Genomic DNA, 12,475 nt, shown 5'->3' on the forward strand with positions numbered 1-12,475 from the left:
TTTCTTACTAAAATTCGCAATTTTATTTCCCTAAGAGTTTTGAGTTATCGATGAAACTTTTTGGGCGGTTGTTGGAAAATGCATTGGATGTTGAAAAATGCCTCATAGAAGAACAGGAAAAAATCCCCTGGAAGATTCCCCGACCAATGATTTTAACCGAAGTAAGCCCCCAGTCCCAATTGAACCATCCCATTATCAAAACGTACAAAACTTCATTTTACTGTACATAAGAAAAATTACATTCTTCCTTCTAACATGAAATACCTCATACATTTTTGAAAGGATTTTAAGATTCTCACCAGACCGTGAATTTTCAATCTTGCTGAGTATTGTTGGGAAGAGGAATTTGTTTGCTGTACCTTCCGCATCTGGGAATCCGTATAAATTCGGCGTTTATGACTCCTGCAGAAGCCTGGGGGAGAGTCAAGCGAGTATTTTCGCAATCTGGATAGTTGGTTTGATGCAATGTGTGTTCGTATGCAATGTGTGTTCGTTCAACTTTACGTCAGTTTAATCTGGGGTAGAAAGAGTGCCCCAACTAGAAGACATGCACTGCTGCATAACAGTTCTACAAATCGTACGATAGGTACAGTTACAAAGCAAAGACAAAAGCAAACCTATCAAAGACTTCACGTATGCTATGGCTAGGTACCTAATACTTACTCAGTTTAACCTGTCCAAGAATCACCATTGATGCACATCAATAAAGGATGAACATCCATACAATGCAAGTCATGACACTGATTTATTTGAACTATCGCTCTAGAAGTTTCTCCTTTCCTCACATATGCCTTTGCAACACAAAAGCGTGAGCTCTTTATACAGCACTGGTTGTTGTGATATTGCAAGATTTCATTTGTCAAGTTAAGATTCTCATACATATATACACGCATAACCCCAATAGACCTTTGAGAACACTTTCCATTATTGATAACCACCAGACCAGCATTCAGCGATTTGATATCTCATACGCTCACTATCTACGATTTCATTCAAGTCACACCTTGCTCTCATCTCCATCTCTCAAGCATCTCACGCAACTCATGCAGCTCACCAGCTCATCTCAATCAAAATCACCGGCTTATCACCATCTCTCCATGCCCTCCCTATCACTCGAATTCCTCAGTACCTTTTTCTCCCTCCTCATATCCAGCCACCGCAACGTCCACCGCTTCTACCCTCACATCCTCGCAAGTTCCTCTTTCCTCTCACCTCCACCCAATACACACACTAACCTCTCCCAGCCACAACCACTCCGAAATCCAACATTGAATTTCTTCACTCACCCCCAAAACTCCTTCCTCTCGAATCTCATCAACGCAAGCATACTCCTCCTCCCCATCATTCTACTTTTTCGGCTGTACAAACGGGGCTTCCATGAAAAACTTCATGATTTCATCATCCCTTTTGCTTTCTGTCTCGTATGGGGCATGTTTATTTTTGAGGACAAGGAAGAATTGATCAAGACTGATGTTGTGGTTTTTACAATATTACCTTGGTTAGTATTCTTAGGCTTGTTGCTGAGTTGGGTTTGTGGATAGTTGAGATAGATGAGAAATTAAATTGTTTTGCATTGTTATGAAACAACAGAAACAAGATACAATATCAATGCAGAAGGAGTCTTGTCTTTCTTCCCCCTCTTATCCATTCACATCTACTTTTCAGGAAAGCAAGAAATGACAAAGTCTAATATTATAGTATGCACATGATTCCCTCGGTTAGTATTTTTAGATTTATAAAAGGATAAGATGGATACTGAAATCTCTGACTCAAGACTCAGAGATAGGAAAGGAAGAGAAAGGAGGCGCACTAACAACCATCCAATTATTCAGATCTAACCATCCAATACCATCTCCATACCTCATACCCTCACTCCTCTTTCCGATTACGTACTCAAGCAATCTCAAGCCTGCTTTTTCTAGCGCATCACAACAGGGCTGCAGATATGGGGCAGACGTCTACAAGTCTCCAAGACTCTATTCCATTCTCATACCCTAACTGTCTACCCTCTTCCCCCTTTTTCTCGCCAATCCAAAACATTCCATCAGCACCAATACTAATACCAACATATCTTCCCCCTTATATCAAAGCATTAATTATCAATTCGAGCCTATCGAATACACTGTTATACCGACCGCACTCGCACTTTTCTAGTTCCGAATACCAATGTATCGATATCGATATATATTTGCAAGTTGCAATTTGTAATGAACAGAAAACAAAATACAATATGAATGAATGCTGAGGATATTTCTCCTCTCTCTCGATTTATCTATCCATCTATCCATCTATTCTTTTTTTTTCTTTCTTTTTTTTTCTTCATATAATTCTTTCCCCAAAACATGCACACGATGTTTATGAAATACAAAATAGAAATAGTATCAATCATTCATCCTCCCCTTTCAAATGACTTCTTCAAAGATCTCCCCCGAACATCCACATCTACATCTGCATCCAGTATCCTAAACTCTAAAGATCACTCCCCCTTTGCCCGCCCCCTCGCTTCGAGTCACTCCACTCCACTTCACCACCAATCTCGACAATTCACCCATCGAACAGCCATCCCCCGCGCAAAAACAAAGAGATTATATTTATCCTGACAATCCATCAATCCATCAACAAAACTCATATTCAGAATTCCCCTCAGAAATCCAACTTCCTATTTCCTATGCAGAGTATAACAGATACATACAACTTACAGATGATCAAAGACTCATTCATTCACCCCCTTAATCATCCCATCCATCACTTATAATCATTTCCCCGTACTACTATTATAATAATACTACTCCCATTACATCACATACCACCACCACCATCACCACCATAAGCCTCGAAACAATATTACATAATGTATGTATAATACACCTTACCTTACCTTACCACTCATATACATGTATATATATCCATCCATCCATCCATCCACCTGACTCTATCCACTCGATCCACTCGATTCTAGCCTATATCCTATACATCACAATTATCTATCGAGATATAATGAGAATGAAATACAATGAATGTAATACGATATAATAATATACTATACTTATTATACTTATTATATTATATGTAGGTATAGATATAATACAAAAGATAGATAGATAGTCAAACAGACGACACTTGCCCAACACTTGCCCGACAGTCAACCAATCAATCATCTCTCCAGCTAACAACAATTGATTGACTCTAGCAGCACAAAATTCCATCCAAATCAAACTACCCATTTTCCAAACATTTCACATGTCACATTCACAAACACATTACAAACACATCACATCACATTCAAATCTTCAAGAATAATATCAATCAGGTCCACGACCATATAATTTCACTCGTAAGCTATGTATGCGTCTCAACACAACTGCTCGATCGTGATTCCACATACATCCATGCATCCCCAATCCATTCCATCCCTCAACCCTCTAGACAACCCGTCCAGTACCAGGGTGAAATAAACCATAGAACGCCAACCAGCTAAACAAGCTAAACAGGTTTGCTCAAAAAAGACAAAAAGAGGTGATGTGTGTGTGCGTGCATGCCATAATCATGAGATCCTTCCTTCACAAATCTCAATCTGCGGGGTATCAAAGTTGTCGCTACAAAACAATAAACGTTCCAGGAAAACTCCTCCCGTAAACAGGATGCTAGACTGTCTCACACACCCAAGCAAAAGCAGAGGTATAGACTATCAAAAAGTTTTTAATTCGAGGAATGTATCGTCGCGTCGAGACCAGAATGAGACGGAGAAAACGTAATCGAGAGTCGAAATAAATGATTCCCAAAAAGAATCAGGAGAGCGAAACCCTGCCGTAAACAGCATGCTAGACCGTCTAAAAAAGACTATCAAAAGTAACATAAGCCCATCCAAACTCCACCGAGAACCATAATCGAAAATGTAATGTGTCGACGCGTATGTGAAAGAGTATGAGATGATGTCATGACAAAGATGGTAGAGGTGAAGAGATGTTTAACCACCGAAACCGTAGAGGGTACGGCCTTGTCTCTTCAAAGCGTAGACGACATCGAGGGAGGTGACGGTCTTACGCTTGGCGTGTTCGGTATAGGTGACGGCATCACGAATGACACCCTCGAGGAAGGTCTTCAAAACACCACGGGTTTCTTCGTAGATCACTAGTGAAAGACGCGTCAGTATATAAAACTTTGTGGAAATTTCGCAGGGCGCCCAAGTCATGAAGACTCAAGACGCGATGGGATGGGGAAATCTTACTGGCAGAAATACGCTTGACACCACCACGACGCGCAAGACGTCTGATAGCTGGCTTGGTGATACCTTGGATGTTGTCTCTCAAAATCTTACGATGACGCTTAGCGCCACCCTTTCCGAGACCCTTTCCGCCCTTTCCGCCTGCAGAGAAATAGAATTAGTACATTGAAACTTGATTGATGATAGTGTGTTGCTGTTGTTGTTGAAGATGTTTATTGTTGTAGGTAGGTAGGTACATCAACATCATCAAGATGTGGATACCTTATCGCGTTGATCGAAGATGAAGTGGAGTGATCACAACACCAACACGAAAACATCATGGACAAATATCGCGACCGACAACAACAGCAACAACAACCATCTCAACGTCAACAGAAGAGAAGGAAAGGGAATGCCACTTACGTCCAGTCATGATGAAGTAGGAATTAAAAAGTGGATTGAATTATTGTTGATGGTAAAAGGCGTCTGGAATAAAGACGATGGATTGATGGAGAAAAAGGTGGGAGTGGGCGGAATATGAAGTTGTTAAATAAAAGATTGGAATCAGAGAGGGGGAAGGGAATTTGTTGGTTTTTGATCGGGAAACAAGTGATCTGGAAAATGGGAATGGTGACGCTAGTCCCTTTTGAGAAATTAATGGCAGTGGAATTGGAATTGTACCATTTCGAATGTTTTGGGGCTTTGGGGGGATTTTGCGTGAGAAAGAGACTGGGGGTGTGATTGCCGAGGAAAATGGAGGAAAATGGAGGAAAATGGAGGAAAATATAAGAAAATATAAGAAAATACAAGAAAATGCAAGAAAATGCAAGAAAATATAAGAAAATGTACATCCTGTACTTGGATTGGAATACAAACTAGACATATGGGCATATGGCCTTATTACGGCTCCTTTGAACATTATTCGCTATATTCAAATCCAGCCACAGCACGTAGAAAGCATGAAGATGACTTGTTCCGAGGCCCGATCTTTCCATCCATTCATCACAATCATCAGCGTACAATGCGGCGGATCGTGACTGCACCTTAGTTCCAGGGGTGCATCGATAAGCGAGGACTTGGGTGATGAAGACATCGATGTTGGTGATGTTGGTGATTCATTGTTCGGTATGGAACGAATGAGAAAAGATAACTACGAGGATATGTTTCTTTTCTCTCCTTACCTGACCGCCAGTTTTCACATTCACATCCATCTTGTGACTCATTAACCTATCAAGACATTTTTGAAAACATAGCAATTTCCATTACCAATTTGCTCAGATGCATACAGGATTTTTGCTCTGGAATATTGTATTATACATATCTATTACCACTCTTCTCGAACAGCTCAGTATTTTCGTGAGCTATCTCCCCAATTCCCACCGTTCCCATTGTGCGTACTTCTTCCAGTTTTGTAAACCACAAGCCCCGTGTATGTGGATCCAAATAGTGATGAGTCCAAGTTTCCAAACCAAAGTATGCTTCCGACTACCATTTTGATAAGGAAGATTCGAGTAGTCTCCAGTGTGAGAATCCAAATCGGGCCAAGGCATCTGTTGTATAGCGAAGGCCTGAGATATCCTTCAGCTACCATACTCCGGTTCATTTGCGCACAGAGAACCCTCCCACGAGATTCCTGATTGTGAGATTCAAGTGATGACCTCTCTGGGAAAGTTCACAGCCGGCAACACGGTAGCGTAGATGGCTTCCATAATGTGCTACGAACTACTGCCCGTGACATCTTCCTCCATGTGATATAAGACATCCCGAGACTTTAGTTTTTATTTATACCAAGAATCCCGAACTTATCTCTCGCTCTTATGCTCTGCGTCGCACCAAAACATACACAAGGAAGAGCCATACCCCTTGATGCAATAATTATAATAATCCCTCTATACTTCTCTCTCAACGCGCCTCACAAATATTTCTTCCCTGCCGCCGCAACCCGTCCCCTGAACACCGAACTCGTAACTGGTTGATTGACGTGGTAAAACGGGCTCATGATCGTCTTTACCCAATTCTCGTAAACTTCCGTAAAGAATTGTTTAATGGCCTCTTCGGTCTGAGGCGAAGTGGGATTTGCTCCGATCGATGTAGAGGTTCTCGAAGTTGTTGGGTTTGCAGGTTGCGAGGGAGAATGTAGGAGCATAAATTTAACATCTATACATATTAGCATCATCACAATGCATATCTCGAAGAACAAAAGAATAGCTTACTTCCGCCCGTCATGAAGCACGATACGTAATTATTGTAGAATCGATCGATGCATTTCAAATACCTACAAAATATACTATTAGTGTCCGGTCCATTCACGTCTCATTCAAGAATCAACACATACATCTGTCCACCACCCCATTGCACCTCCTCGACAATATCCAAACTACTATGAACAATAAATTGATTCATATGTCTGGCCTGCTCGGGAAACCTGGCGATCCCATCACCACCCTGTTTCGCAGTTCCAAATTCATATTCGAAGAGAGGATTATCTTGCGTTCCGACGATTGCGAAATAATACGACATTTTGGGTTGCGCATTCGCAGTTGAATGCAGTGATGGAGGTTAGAGAGTTGAGGTCATGAAGCGAAAGCTGATTGGTTCGCGGAATTTAAGGCTTGGCGCGGAGCGGAGGGGCCGACCGATTCTTGAATTTTGAAGAGGATTGATTGACGGGGTGAGGAGGTACGATTAGAAGAACATTGAAGGAAACAACGCAATGTTTGGAGCTTTTAGACCTACGAATGTGATGTCTGGGGGTCTTCTTTGGTATGCTTTGATTTGTTTTCCTGGTATGTTTTGGAGGGGGGAGATGTGCTAATGGTGGTGCGGTTTAGGAAGATCCCATGGCGACTCTCGAAATTCCAAAAGGCACGACAGCGCAAACGCTTAAGAGCTGTTGATTCGGTGGTCGCTACTGTGGATAGAGCTTTGGCTGCTAAGGGAATTACGACGAAGGCTGTGGAGAGGTGGAAGGAGGAGATGCCTACAGAGCAGGAGATGTTACCAAAAGATAAATACACAATCTTTGATCGGAAAGAGAAGAAGTATAGAAAGGGAATTCACAGTAAGTGTGGCAGATGTGCCATCAGAGAGGAAGTCGGGTTACTGATATGAATGCAGAGCTGCCTAAATGGACGAGATTATCACAACGACTCAATCCTCCTGGTTATTGATATGGATATATTTGGATGGACTCAATGGAAAGGGTTCCCATCGGAGGAATTGATGTACAATATGCATTGATGGCGTTTGGGATATGTGTATACGAAAAAAAAAGGAATGAAAGGGCATCAGTTCAGTGCTCTGGAATGGCTAGAATCCTAAGAATTTCCCTACTATGCAAATGCAGCTCACCATTCTGATATCAATGAATCACCGCAGTTCCTTATACGCCTTCCCACGTACTGCAAAATATCGTACAATCGTCCAACTCTCCAATAAACTATCTACCCTTGCCGTATTCTTCTTCTTCTTTCTGTCTTTCAGCTTGAATAGCTCTACCTAGACCTCCTCTCCCCTCATCATATTCCTCACGGTACTCATCGCGCACTTGGCCGCCAGACTTTCCACGTCCATATTGTCTTCCCTCTTGAAATCCTGGATCCAGATCTGTTCTAATGATTCTCTCGTCGAGCTTTGTCCCACCAATATACTTCATGCAATCGAGTGCATCTTGGTGAGTATAATATTCCACGAAACAAAATCCACAAGGTGTCTTGTTGAACCTATCTAATCCCATGATCAATCTCTTGATTTCACCACATTTCGCAAATAATTCGTGAATCTGCTCTTCAGTTGTGTAGAAGGATCTGTAGACAAATTGTTAGCTCATGCCGCAAACTATGCCCCAGCCCATTGATTGATTGAAAACAGCTTGACTGAAAACATTGAATGCATTTTCACATACAAATTTCCAACATAGAGTGTTGTCGCATCTTTTAAAGGATCATCTGCTGGTTCCTCTGGAGTTCGTTCTCTCCTCTCGTCCTCTCCATCTCTGTCATATCTGCGCTTCTTATTCTAGACCAAATTGTTAGTCGAGCTCCTTCTGCGCCGAGTGGAATCACAATTGCACAACTTACTCTACCTTGATAATAGGCGCTTGGTTTATCAAGCCTATCGACAGTATTTCTAATTGATCCAGGCATTTTTGGAAATTTGTTGTTTCTTTACAATCCAATTTTCAACAAGGCTGATGGATTTCTTTGTTTCCTGGGGAACATTTACAACACAGAAGGCTTCCAATTACCTACCCGTATGCACCAAGCTTTCGCGACGCGCTAGCATAGCCTGATGTTAAACCCATCCAACCTCAAAAAAAGTTCCAGACTCAATTCACTTCTCTTCGTCGCAACATACAAGTACTTTCCAATATCGAGCTTCTACGAATGTGCTGATTATTCAAAATAATAACATCGAGCTCAGGGTTTGGAAAATGCCTCAAGTTCTTGGCTACACACCTACATGGCTTTCAAAGCCAAATCCAGGCCATGAGATATTTACAGCGAAACCGACGGGCGTCCAAACAGCTTCTGGAGCTATTTACAATCCGAATGAGAAGAAAACGAATAAAGTAGGACCAAAGAGAACGATTGCGCGTAGAGGGACTGAGGTATTCATTGCTGTTGGAAAGGAAATTCGATGGGCGGATCTTGTTTACTTGAAGGAGACATGGGAAAATAAACAAGAGAACCAAAGAAGCTTCTTGAAAGGCAAATCACGAGTCGAAGAGGAAATTGAAGCTGAAGAGAATGTTGCTCGCGGGTATAGAGTAAGTTTTGAAGCTTGTGTCATTGGGTTTGGGTGCTAATCATCCGCAGACACTCAAAATTCCTGTGGCAGATGAAATCCGACAATTGATTATCTCTCCCAATTCGAATTTTATGGCGATCTTGACAACTCATACTGTACATATCGCAATCTTACCTGAACCCTCGCACCTCACAGCCCCCGATAATGGCCCTATGAAGATTAAGACTTTTCACTTGGGTCCGACTACACATGTTACATCACGATCTGGGATATCAACTGCGCTGTGGCATCCATTGGGCGTTAATGGAACATGTTTGGTCACAATTACAAAGGATGCCGTTGTTCGAGTATGGGAACTGTCTACCACCGATCGTTGGTCTTTCGACAAACCAACTCTTGTGGTCGATCTGAAGAAATTGGCGGACGGAGTTTCGGCTGATCAAGATTTTGGAGCTTCCGTCGTTGGTCAACCAAGTAAATTTTCTCCGGATGCCTTTGAGATGGAGGTAGCATCAGCTTGTTTTGCAAGTAAAGGATCTGGAGGTTGGTCGCCTATGACCCTTTGGCTTGCAATGAGGGAAGGAGATATATATGCTCTTTGTCCATTATTGCCTGAAAAATGGGCTCCACCACCTACCCTGATTCCTTCGCTCTCGATATCGATTGTGTCAAATATCGCCGCTATCGAAGATGATCCAGCGGTAACTCAAGGTAGTAAACTTCTTGCGCAACAACAATTGGATTGGATGACGGATATCGATAATCAAGATCCAGCCCAGGTCCAGGGATCTTTGGGTGAGCCGCCAATTGAGGTTTACACAAGGCCTTCTAGACCTGGAAAAGTACCCAGATTACAAGGTCCATTCGATTTTGAGATGGCTCCTAAAGTTGAGGATGACGAGGACGATGAACTTTTCAGTGATATTTATGTCATTGGACCCAAGTTGGATGCCGAAGAGCTTATGGATGGAGAGGAGGACGATGAGCTTGAATTGGATGAAGTCGACAAAGAGGGATGTTCCATGAACGTGATTTGTTTGCTTACAACTACCGGGCGCCTTTCAATCTGCCTGGACTTGGTTGGAATTGAAGCTCAATGGCTACCGAGATCGAATTCAAGGATGCTACGATTTCTGGACGACCCGGAACCACCTGTCTTGTTGACATATGAAGTTTTGGAGACTTCCAAACCCAATGAGGTTTGGGAAGGATGTTGGCCAGTTTTTAGTCATGATGTCGAATCAAGATATTCGTTCTTCATTACTAACAACTCGAACATTACATACATGTCACTCTCTACATGGGTATTCAAGCTCGAGGAAGAATTATCCCAAGGCGCAGAGTCTAATGTCCGACTTGGTGTAGTTGTTAGCACCCCATCAGAAAGGCAAAGGGTCTACACGTCAACAATGATTGACAAGAATGCCCCTCTTGCTGCCAGTACAGTTATTCAAGATCCCGATATTGGCTATTTCCTTCTCTCCGCAAATGCTCATGGCCCAATATCTATCAATTTTGAATCACCCGAGTACCAATTGGATTTCAACCGTAGCCGCGGTCGCTCAGAATCCTACGACTCCGAAACTGATAATGATAAACCTCTCGTCTTATTTGATGCTCGACCTGTGTACCAACCATCTTACGCATTGGAACAACCATCCGATCTACCCTCTCTTCACGAAAAAATCAAGCATAGCAAATACAAGCGTTTGTTGAAGGAAGAGATTCGATTATCGCCAGCTACACTTACGGTCATGACAGATGCCCACAAAGTTCTCAGTGAAGAAACCCATCGCATTGGTACCGCAGCTGCGGAACTGTTCAGAAAATGCATCAAACTTCAAATTGAGCTTTCAAAACATATCAAACAAGCTAACGAAATCGCAACTCGTGTGGAATCTGTCATTGGCGAGGATGTAGACGAAGATGATGATAAGCCTCGAGTGACACCAAATGAAAACATGGAACGAAGAATTAAGGAAGCAAAGGATAAACAGAAGATTCTTAACGAAAGAATCGAAAATATTAGGAAGAAGATTCCTAAGAATACGCAGAGGGAATTAAGTGATAAAGAGAAAGCGTGGATAGAAGAGGTGAGGAATCTCGGTGGAAAGGTACTGGGTGAAGATTTAGACGGGTCTACGGAGAGTATGGTAAAGGTCTCGAAGGATCCTTGGCAGAGGTATGAGGAGGTGAAGGAACTAAAGGATGAGGTTTTGAGCCAGGCCAATGAATTGGCGAAGGATGCGGAGAGGGAGGGAGATGAGGAGCAACACGATGAGAAGGATGGGGACTCGGCGAAGAATGTACAGGTTCCGTCTGAATTGAGAAGGAAGAAGGTGGGACAGATCATGAAGTTGTTGGATCGCGAGACGGCTTTGGTGGAGGCTACGAAGGGAAGATTGGAGAGATTGAGTTTGGCTTAAAAGAAATGTGTGTGAGTGGTGGGGAAGGTAGTGACTAATGTTTCGATGAATTCTTGGGAAATGGCAAAGTGAACTGAACGCAAATGTGTTGAAGGCGGAAAGGGAAAAGCGAGATTGTATGATATGATATGCTATGATATCCAACAGGATGTGCGCGAATATTCAGATACCTTGAACTTGACATATTTCAACGAGCGGCGTGTTTGTCGAGTTGAGCTGAGGTTGGCTTTGATGCGTGCGAATTGTCTGGAGGAGATAAGGAATGGAGAGGTAAAGGGTGTAGGCATAGATGGAGATTCTAGATGATTCGCGTGTTACCAGTGCTGTTTATGTATGCAACAGGGGAGCTGTATAAGAACACGGCCACTTTTGCGATCTTCTCAGGTGCTGCTGGTCTTTCAAGTGGGGATGCAAGCCTGTTAAAATCCAGTAGGCCTTTAAAAAGCCCTGCGTGAGAAGTCTAGCTGTAGCGAGTCCATTCAGTGTTCGGCTAAAATCAACCATGAAGAGACAGGGGCTGCAGTACAAAAAATTGAGTCAGAATGCTAGTGAGATAAGTTACTTTGCGCTCGAAGCAAGTATATGTAGATCTCCCCAAACGCAGCATAGGTCGGTATGGTACCTGTGTTGAGAGATATGCGATACCATACCAGCTGATATCACTGACTGCCTTGAATCCGGACGAGATGGTGAATTGTAGAGTGAGTAGTTGGATGCTATTAAAATGTTGCTTTCTCATGTAACTGACACATTCGTTGTTTTAAAGCAGTTTATAACGCAAAGAATTTAGTACTGGTAAGTCATTCGCTAGGCATATGTTCATTGTATCATGAGCCGCAACTTCTGGAGGAGTGTCGAGAGAAGCTTCACCCGTTATACCGATATCTATAAAGCCCGGCGTATACTTGTCTTCGAGTGTACGTATTGCTAGATTCTATTTAATATGGATCTGCAAATTTCTAGCTCGGTAAAAGCTCTTCCTGGCTTTGTATTGGCAATACTTAGGTATCACCGATACATAGCTTTGCTTTATTCCCGACTTGAAATAGCATGGTTGGTTGTGAGCCTTGTCTTAGCTCGGGTCGAAGGATGTACA

General features: G+C 42.5%; 6 protein-coding genes across 7 annotated transcripts; 3 read left to right on the forward strand and 3 right to left on the reverse strand.

Moving 5' to 3' along the window:
- The first annotated feature begins 810 nt into the window (after nt 1-810).
- Nucleotides 811-1,613, forward strand: BCIN_13g00880 (hypothetical protein). Of its 2 annotated transcripts, XM_024696634.1 has the most exons (2): nt 811-1,190; nt 1,245-1,613. In XM_024696634.1, exons 1-2 carry the CDS (start codon nt 1,044-1,046, stop codon nt 1,539-1,541), a joined length of 444 nt encoding a protein of 147 aa, XP_024552447.1. In that variant the 5' UTR covers nt 811-1,043; the 3' UTR covers nt 1,542-1,613. The 2 variants fall into 2 exon arrangements, with proteins under 2 accessions (XP_024552447.1, XP_024552448.1); XM_024696635.1 differs by having other exon boundaries at nt 811-1,613.
- A 1,689-nt stretch (nt 1,614-3,302) lies between these two features.
- Nucleotides 3,303-4,770, reverse strand: BCIN_13g00890 (hypothetical protein). Its single transcript, XM_001557099.2, has 3 exons — nt 4,628-4,770; nt 4,229-4,366; nt 3,303-4,131 (listed from the first exon to the last, which is right to left on the reverse strand). The coding sequence occupies exons 1-3, from the start codon at nt 4,635-4,637 to the stop codon at nt 3,968-3,970; spliced, it is 312 nt and encodes a 103-aa protein (XP_001557149.1). The 5' UTR covers nt 4,638-4,770; the 3' UTR covers nt 3,303-3,967.
- Nucleotides 4,771-5,951: 1,181 nt separating this feature from the next.
- Nucleotides 5,952-6,740, reverse strand: Bctrs20. Its single transcript, XM_001557097.2, has 3 exons — nt 6,540-6,740; nt 6,418-6,479; nt 5,952-6,361 (listed from the first exon to the last, which is right to left on the reverse strand). The coding sequence occupies exons 1-3, from the start codon at nt 6,722-6,724 to the stop codon at nt 6,117-6,119; spliced, it is 492 nt and encodes a 163-aa protein (XP_001557147.1). The 5' UTR covers nt 6,725-6,740; the 3' UTR covers nt 5,952-6,116.
- A 137-nt stretch (nt 6,741-6,877) lies between these two features.
- Bcmrpl31 lies at nt 6,878-7,543 on the forward strand. Its single transcript, XM_024696636.1, has 3 exons — nt 6,878-6,967; nt 7,036-7,265; nt 7,322-7,543. The coding sequence occupies exons 1-3, from the start codon at nt 6,918-6,920 to the stop codon at nt 7,372-7,374; spliced, it is 333 nt and encodes a 110-aa protein (XP_024552449.1). The 5' UTR covers nt 6,878-6,917; the 3' UTR covers nt 7,375-7,543.
- Nucleotides 7,544-7,569: 26 nt separating this feature from the next.
- Bccbc2 lies at nt 7,570-8,405 on the reverse strand. The gene is made up of 3 exons (XM_001557095.2): nt 8,284-8,405; nt 8,109-8,221; nt 7,570-8,010 (listed from the first exon to the last, which is right to left on the reverse strand). Exons 1-3 carry the CDS (start codon nt 8,347-8,349, stop codon nt 7,644-7,646), a joined length of 546 nt encoding a protein of 181 aa, XP_001557145.1. The 5' UTR covers nt 8,350-8,405; the 3' UTR covers nt 7,570-7,643.
- A 143-nt stretch (nt 8,406-8,548) lies between these two features.
- BCIN_13g00930 (hypothetical protein) lies at nt 8,549-11,569 on the forward strand. Its single transcript, XM_001557094.2, has 2 exons — nt 8,549-8,972; nt 9,022-11,569. The coding sequence occupies exons 1-2, from the start codon at nt 8,637-8,639 to the stop codon at nt 11,377-11,379; spliced, it is 2,694 nt and encodes an 897-aa protein (XP_001557144.1). The 5' UTR covers nt 8,549-8,636; the 3' UTR covers nt 11,380-11,569.
- The last annotated feature ends 906 nt before the right edge of the window (nt 11,570-12,475 follow it).

The sequence above is a fragment of the Botrytis cinerea genome, chromosome 13, assembly GCF_000143535.2.
Source record: "Botrytis cinerea B05.10 chromosome 13, complete sequence".
NCBI classification, from domain to species: Eukaryota; Fungi; Ascomycota; class Leotiomycetes; order Helotiales; family Sclerotiniaceae; genus Botrytis; species Botrytis cinerea.